Genomic DNA, 8,950 nt, shown 5'->3' with positions numbered 1-8,950 from the left:
CAGAAGGGCCGGGGCCACCTGCCCCTGACGCCCGCCTAGCGCCTCCGGCGATACAGCCGCCGTCAATTCGGGAATACCGATTTCACATAGTTCAGAAAATCATTTTCTCTAATTTTGAACCAACTCCACATATTTTGATTGATTTCAAAAATTCTTTGTGGGGGTGAAATCTTTCATCGACACCATGATGAAGATAGAGTGATACGATGGCCTGCACTTCTAAGGGATCATCCCCGGTCCAAGTACATTCATCGATCAAAGCTTCCCATCTTTTTGGATGGGCGAGTCAAGGCGCTTTCAAAAACCATTATTGGTAATGTTCGTGTGTGTGCAAGAGTACAACGTCGTTACTCCAGTTCAATTGCAGCCTTTTTACCAAAGTCTTTGGAGTATTTCTTCCAGCAGAGATTGATACAGCGAAGAAGGTGTTTTCAAGAGATTTCATTGTATTTCTTAGACATAGGAACTTTTTTTGGATCTTAGGTCCAAATCAATGTACCTGTAATTGTTATGATTATGAATAAAGTTATAGGTGTTTCTAAAGAAAAGAGGCGTCCCCAACGTAATCTGTGCTAACGAAGCGTCGCACGCGGGAGGAAAACAAAGGGACAAAATAGCCCGGTTATAGCCCTTATAAAAGGTAGTAGGCATATTGTCCCGGAGAATAAAAAAAGAAAAAACTTCAAAGAAATTGCCATCATACAAATATAAAAAATGCCATCCTCTGTTTTTATTTTTTCTAAACAAAAGATCGCATAAAAAAGATATGTGTTTTTGCCCTGATATGTATATAAAAAACTGCTAGTTTGCCAAAGTGAAGAAAAAACAGTATTTTAGCTAAAGATACCATCGTGTGAGAATCATACATGGAAAGAAATTCGAAAGAAAAAAAACCAATTGCCATGACCGATATAATAAAATGTGATGACATTAAAAACAGAAATGTCATGATGCAAAAAATGTTTTAAAAAGCCATGCTTGTATTTTCAAAAATAGAAAAACGTCATGCCAATAAGAAATTACCATGCTATAGATGAAAAATATCTACATTCTTTATAAAAATTTCCATGCTCTTAAACAATATAAATGTTTCATCTTTTAAGAATAAAAAATGAAATGATCTTAATAATTAATATTCCATGGCATAAACATGAATGGAAAATGCCATGACATCAAAAAACAATTGCCATGTTTTCGGTGGAACAATGCCAAGTTTTTAAGTACACATATATTTACGGAAAATGTCATCTTATTTTTACAGAAATGCCATGGTTAAAAAAGCACTCTTACGTGGTAGATTCATATTAAACTTGTTGTGGCAAATCAAATGAACAATGAAATAAAATCTGACAAAAAATGCCACGGAGGATGTATATTGAAAATGCCATGATATTTGAAATGAAAATGCCATGGTTTGTACAATAAAAATGATATGTACACAAACATTTTTCACCACTGACATAAAATGTGCATCGCAAAATACAAATTAAAATTGCCATGGTATATATGTTATAAAAAACTACCATGGTAACTACAAAATAATTTGACATGAATGTAAAAAAAAGGTCATACTAAGCTCAACAAAGAAAAGTGCCATACAATGAAAAATGCCATGATATGCATGAATTACCATGGCAAAGTTATAGAAAAGTGCATGATGCTTGTGAAGGAGCACGTCCTTGAGGGGCCGAGCTACTGCTTGTGAAGGAGCGTCCGGGATGGGAAGAGCGGCACAGACGTAGATACGGGTGCCGTGACCCGGCTCGTGGATCTGTGCATCCGCGAGGAGGTCAAGCGCCAGGGATGCAGCCGCGGATGCACCTGCGGTCACCACGGTGTTTTGGTGTCGCTGAGCACACCGTGCACGGAAGACTCCTGGCGCCGCAGAAGACAGGGGAAAGGGGATCCCCTCTCACAGAAGATTTGAAGTCACTAGAAATGAGGGCCCCGGGGGTGCAGGGCTGGAAGCACAGTCGACCTGGGACACTGTAGAAAGGTGCAATCGTCGGGTGAAGTTGCCGGCGGGATAACGACGAGATCACCGGGGTCCTCTCTCTCCTTTCTGCTATCTCTTGCTCTCTCGGTGTGAATGGACAGCTAAATGGGGAAAGAGGGGAGGGAGTAGGTGAGTAAAGTCACTCGTTTGCGTGGTTTTTGTCTAGAGCGAACAAGTGCTGGACGATGAGGTGGCAGACAATGCGTGTTAAGATGTGTCCCTCCAAATCCAACGTTTCTCGGGTAGTTTGTTGGGAAAACGTTCACACAGAACATCCGTCAGATACCATTTCCCTAAATTTTTACCTCGCAATAAAACCCTGACAAGATACAACGAACTAAAGAAAAAACGTACGACAGCAAGCTGATAGCTCATATTTTTTGTCTAATAGTGTAAACAATTATTCTATAATAATTAAATATAATGCGTTAAGCCTGATGTTATTAAGAAAGAACGATTTAAAGTGTTGGTTTAGTAACTTTGTGTCGGTTGCAAGTTTCCGGTAAGTTAGAAAATAAAGTATAGACCTCAACAATAAAGTGCATACATGGAGATGCAAAGACCCAACTTGTATTTGAAGATGTATTTCTTATATACATATACACATGCACGCGCATTCACGCACTCACACACAGGGCCTAATATGTCTTTTGGAGTAGCCTTTAACCACTGATAAAAATATTAGTATATGAGATGTACGACATAAAAGTTATATCATTAGAAACTCTTTTCGCATACAAATTTGATGGTATGCTCTGTGTAACATGCACGTCATATATTATTGTTCTAACACATGGTCAAAGGTAACCCCCAAAAGTATTAGACCCTATATATTTGAGTGGAGGGAGTACATCAAATGCTAATTGCTAGTGGGCATGTGACTTGGCGTGACAAGGGCTCCACCAACATGCATGTCAATAATTTCATGCATGTGAGTAATAATTAACAATTCTAAAATATGTTAAACTTGTGTACATGCATATCAACAGGTAAGGATCTCATCATCATGCATAGCGATAATACCCATTTTGCCAATGAGATCATGGGATATATGGTACACTATTTTAGTACAATGAAAAATCCAGGAATTTGAGTATGGCTTTCTTTGATTTTTTTTTAACAGGAGTACTATTTTCATTGGAATTAGTACAATGAATTTCTTTGGAATTGCCATTTATCCAACAAAGTTTTCAATTTCAGAATTACTAATTGTTGTTTAAATATTCTTTGGAATTGAGATTACAAAAACCTAAGTTTTCTTAAGATAAATGATACTAGAGACTTGCACAATTAAAATTACATGAATTTTTATATGGAATTCTCAAATATCCACGCCAAGTGTTAAGTTTAAGATTTTTTGAATTTTTTTATCGAAATCAATTATCTCAAAAGGTAGCACTCTAATAATTACCCTAAGAGTTTCTCTCATACAAAATTACACTAAGAGAGAACATTCTCATTATTATACCAAAACCATTGTATTTGCTCCGTACTTTAGACAAGAAATGTCACTCATATAACCCAAAAACAAGGTTCACAAATTCAAAAAGAATGTAGGAAAATCACATTTTGTAATGTAACTAGAGCGTGTAAAAGCGCATTAACTAGATGCATGCATGTTTCATTCCAGGCGCATTAACTAGCTACATGTGCATGTACAGAATTATGCAATAATGCAGTGTATTATCGCAGGAGTAGTTACATGCATGTCCGCACTACAAAAGTGGACTTGATTGTTGCCATCTCATAGTAATCAATAGCGGTCCCAATTGCGGTTGATGGCGCACCCCAGAGCCAAACGTCCTCGTCCGTTCATGGGGCTATTAAATTGATATTGTTGATTGCCACGTGCTTTCAATTCATAACACTTTGATGACGACATTGATCATTGGGCTATTTTGGGTTGAAATTTTGGCATACTATTCATTGGGCTATTCTGGGTTGAAATTGTACTATCTTCATTTCTATCAAGGTAAGGACAAAATTCTAAATTCAGATAACGTGGTTTTGTTCACATTTTCATGGTTAAAAAATTGGTAATAAGCAAATATTTTGACAATTAAAAGGAGAGTATGTTGGATGTCCATATGATAATTAGAAAAGTTGGTGATACTACCCCGAAAACTTATTTGGTTTGTTTTCTTGTATATTCAATAAAGTGATAGTAGTTTTCTCGCAAAATAGAAATAAAATAAAGTGATAGTAGATTTTGACTGTACATGGATAGTTGGAGTACCATCATCTGCACTTTATACTTTGACTACATTGTTGATCTATGCAGATGTAGTTGGAAAGGATTGGACTCAATCATCCTTTGTTCTTCTCCTTTTGTGCCGCACCAGTTGGAAGTGAGTTTTTACTTTGTTCTTTTCTAGTAAATATGAAGAATTCAAATCCACTATTTATATTATTATCTAGAATAAATGGCTTTTTCAATTCATCTGCAATTCAGTTAGCCTATTTCACCTATGGTCTCACATGTAATCTGAACATCTAGAGTGTAATCAGATTTTCTATTTCTGCATTTTGTTTTGCTGATTTATTAAGGGCACTTAGAAATTATTGAAATATGAAGGTCGATAATATAAAAAGGTATATCTAAAAAACCTGTCATTTGTGATGTCAAATTCTCTTCCATCGCCATTCTTAGCTTAGATTTGATTACTAACCTGATCATTGTCCTTGATCATTTCAATTATGATTTTATGCCACAATTAATTTTGGATCCACCTAATTCTTTTACCTTAGAATAATTTTAAAATTGCTTTCATCTTTTTTTTTTTGAAATTCGGCATCATGGTGGTTTATTATGATGTCAACAGTTACATCATGAATTACATAAGGCAAGAGGATATCGGGTGGATCCCCATCCCAACTAAATTCAGTATGAGACTCATAAGAATATTTTGCTAAATGATGTGCCACTTGATTTGCTTCTCTCAAGCAAGATGAAACGAAATACACAATTAATCATATATGCTCTAGTAAAACAGTCCGTCAAGGTAGCTGCGTAGGAGCGTAGCACCTCCAACTCGCTTGTACATGCACTAATAACTTCCAAAGAGTTCGATTCTATAGTAACATTTGTGCATCCCAAGTGCTCAATGAGATCACTACATTTCTAAACCGCTACAGCCTCAAAATTGAGGATATCAGAAAAAGGAGCTGCAGCACCTGTAACCGCTTCACCAATACTAGTACAGAGGACAACTCCTACACCATCATCATGGAAAGCAGCATCAGCGTTGAGTTTATAACATCCCTATTTTGGTTTAGCCCATAATATTTCATGTGGCCGGCTAGAAGAAGACACAAAGCCATAGTTTTTGTTAGGGCTTCAATTGCAAAAGCAATCCGAGGGGGTGCCACAATAGTTTCGCCCTTTTTACAAATTCACGCCTTTGCCATCAAATGTATCAACAAGCGACATCAATCGACTCTTGTAAACCGACCATCCGAAGAACTAGCTAGAGACTTCCAACTAGAGCTGCATAGGATACCTTCCAATACTACCCATGCCGATCTGTCTGCTTTCAACTAGAGCTGCATTGGATACCTTCCAATACTATCCATGCCGATCTGTGCGCACACAAAGCATGTGGAGTCACCTTAGATAGACCCAAAGCTTTCCACACATGTAAAATTGCTTCCATATTTACAATATGTAACAACAATAATAATATCTTCTAAGGACAAAGCATTATTCTATATTGAAATGTAAAATACATATATAGTAATCGATACAAACATAAATCAAGAAAAAACTTGAGCCACCATGCCTCTTATTCAGTTACTTTAGGGAGCCTGCTCTTTACTCACCGTGGCTCTTCCGATGCAAGGAAACCATGTCAGCCACTACGGCGAGGGCTCGGTCCTGCGGCCCACCCAGCGCCGAAGCAATCTCGGCCTCATCCCGGAGGTGACCGGCCTTTTTCCGCGCCGCGGCGCCCTTCTCCCCTTCCATAAGCTCTCTGACCAGTGCCGCCACTTCCTCCCGCGGGACAACCGCTCTGTCCTTATCGAGGGGAGGCCTCTCCCACAACGCCAAGCCCACCCGATCCGACGATAGCATCACCGCGTTCATCCTCTGCTCGGCGTACAGCGGCCACGCCACCATCGGCACGCCCGCCGCCACGGTCTCCAGCGTGGAGTTCCATCCGCCATGAGACATGAACCCTCCCATGGCGACGTGGTTAAGGATCTCCACCTGCGGCGCCCATAGTGGCACAAGGAGCCCTGTACCGTTCATCCTCTCGACGAATCCGTCGGGCAGATAGCTCAGCGGGTCGGCATCGGTAGCGGCAGTGCCGAGGTAGGCCGCGCTGCTGTCCTTGTCGTTGGGGTGGTGCACCACCCAGAGGAACCTCTGCCCGCTCGCCTCCAGCCCAGCCGCCAGCTCGGCCGTCTGCGCCGTGGACAGCGTGCCGCCGCTGCCGAAGGACACGTACAAGACCGAGCCATCCGGCTGGTTGTCCAGCCACCGTAAACAGCTGTGCTTGGCCTCGTCAGAGTCGGGGCAGCGCCGCTGGGTGAATGGACCCACAGCGTATGCCGGAGGGTACACGCCCTTGTCTGAAAACTCTTTGAACGCCAGCACCGTCTCGTACTCTAACGCGTCCATGGTGTTGACGACGAAACCTTCCGCGAGGAGGTAGTTGCGCCCGAGGTCGATCATGAGCTGGTACACGGGGTCGGAGCGGTTCTGGAGGGGCTCGAGGAGATCGCCGCCGTGTAGAGGCACGCACCCCGGGAGTAGCACGGGCTCCGGGAGGTCGCGACACTCGCAGGTGGTGGTCCTCGCGAGCTCCGGAATGTAGAGAAACGATAACAACGACATGAGGCTGGAGGTGTAGAAGACGTACCCAGGTAGACCCATCTCCTTGCCGACGGCGAGCGCCGCGGGACAGAGCATGTCGGTCATGAAGGCGGTGATCCCCGCCGGGAGGTCGAGGAGGGAGCGTAGTAAGTCGCGTAGCTGTGGCAGGGCGCGGTTGATGACAGTCAGAATGCGGGTCACCAAGTGCGCGTCGGCTGGGAGGTCGCTGAGGGACACCTCCGGAAGCGTGGCGACGGAGACGCCCGGTGGGAGGGAGGCGAGCGGTGAGGAGTGGCCGGGCGTGGACAGGCTGGCGTAAGTGACGATGGTGACGGTGAAGCCGTGGTGCACGGCGAGGCGCTTGGCCAGCTCGGAGGCCGGGAGGACGTGGCCCAAGCCGGAGCTCGTGAGGATGACGACGTGTGGCGCCTGTGCCATGACCAGGAAAACGAGCTAGGACGTGACGCCGTGGTAGCTAGCTAGTGTGCCCCCTGCGTAACTGCGTTTATTCGGCAGCAATCACACGTACGCATACTGCTTATAAGAAGAAGGATCGTAGTACGAGCTACAGAAAAGAAAAGCGTGAGGTAAACGTTTCCAATCTGGCGGTTGTACGCTCCTGTCGGCCACACGCGGTCTGACACGTACTACGTGCCCCATGCATGGGCCCCCACGCATGCCAGCATCTAGAAATCTCATCGCACCGCCCATACATAACTCTTGTGGCAATCCCATCGTTGAGATCTGTCATTATTGAGTGAGGAGCGGAGATGAAATGGAAGATCGCCTGTCTTGAGATATGTCATTTTTATTATTACCACATCCTCTCGTGTCACTATCTACTCAGAACATGATGGATATACACGGATGGTGCACCATCAACCTCTTATATCTTTAGCTTTCCAAGACTTATAGGAGATAACAACTGCGATTACTGTTCCTCACACGCTTCCTCCACACATTTTTGACACATATCATAGATTGACAAGTGATGTAGGCGTGAGTATTTCCAGCACAGTACTATGAATTTCTTCACCCTGTTTGTATAGATGTGAAGGCTTGCAAGTCATTAAACCCCAGCCTTAATTAATTTAGTTCTCAGGAGAGATTATTTTTTTGACGCAATGGAATCTTGTAAAGCATGAACCCACAAAATGAGACATATGAAATATAGAGTGAATACGAACGTTTATTGTGCCTTACAAGGAAATAAGCACATCTTGCCTTTTTTGTTGGAAATATGCCCTAGAGGCAATAATAAATTAGTTATTATGATATTTCCTTGTTCATGATAATCGTTTATTATCCATGCTATAATTGTATTGATAGGAAACTCAGATCCATGTGTGGGTACATAGACAACACCATGTCCCTAGTAAGCCTCTAGTTGACTAGCTCGTTGATCAATAGATGGTTACGGTTTCCTGACCATGGACATTGGATGTCGTTGATAACGGGATCACATCATTAGAAGAATGATGTGATGGACAAGACCCAATCCTAAGCCTAGCACAAAGATCGTAGTTCGTATGCTAAAGCTTTTCTAATGTCAAGTATCATTTCCTAAGACCATGAGATTGTGCAACTCCCGGATACCGTAGGAATGCTTTGGGTGTACCAAACGTCACAACGTAACTGGGTGGCTATAAAGGTGCACTACAGGTATCTCCGAAAGTGTCTGTTGGGTTGGCATCAATCGAGACTGGGATTTGTCACTCCGTGTGACGGAGAGGTATCTCTGGGCCCACTCGGTAGGACATCATCATAATGTGCACAATGCGATCAAAGAGTTGATCGCGGGATGATGTGTTACGGAACGAGTAAAGAGACTTGCCGGTAACGAGGTTGAACAAGGTATCGGTATACCGACGATCGAATCTCGGGTAAGTACAATACCGCTAGACAAAGGGAATTGTATACGGGATTGATTGAGTCCTTGACATCGTGGTTCATCCGATGAGATCATCGTGGAACATGTGGGAGCCAACATGGGTATCCAGATCCCGCTGTTGGTTATTGACCGGAGAACGTCTCGGTCATGTCTGCATGTCTCCCGAACCCGTAGGGTCTACACACTTAAGGTTCGATGACGCTAGGGTTATAAAGGAAGTTCGTATGTGGTTACCGAATGTTGTTCG

General features: G+C 42.9%; 1 protein-coding gene across 1 annotated transcript; it reads right to left on the bottom strand.

Moving 5' to 3' along the window:
- Positions 1–5,040: 5,040 nt before the first annotated feature.
- Positions 5,041–7,296, bottom strand: LOC119335434 (hydroquinone glucosyltransferase-like). Its single transcript, XM_037607566.1, has one exon. It carries the CDS (start codon positions 7,248–7,250, stop codon positions 5,808–5,810), a length of 1,443 nt encoding a protein of 480 aa, XP_037463463.1. The 5' UTR covers positions 7,251–7,296; the 3' UTR covers positions 5,041–5,807.
- Between the last annotated feature and the right edge of the window lie 1,654 nt (positions 7,297–8,950).

This window comes from Triticum dicoccoides, chromosome 7B (assembly GCF_002162155.2).
Source record: "Triticum dicoccoides isolate Atlit2015 ecotype Zavitan chromosome 7B, WEW_v2.0, whole genome shotgun sequence".
Lineage (NCBI taxonomy): Eukaryota > Viridiplantae > Streptophyta > Magnoliopsida > Poales > Poaceae > Triticum > Triticum dicoccoides.
Note: the sequence above shows the minus strand (reverse complement) of the source record. Positions and strands in the feature narration are given on the sequence as shown.

Coding starts and splice junctions, on each gene's coding strand:
- LOC119335434 (XM_037607566.1), bottom strand. CDS start 7,250: ATGGCACAGGCGCCACACGTCGTCATCCTCACGAGCTCCGGCTTGGGC.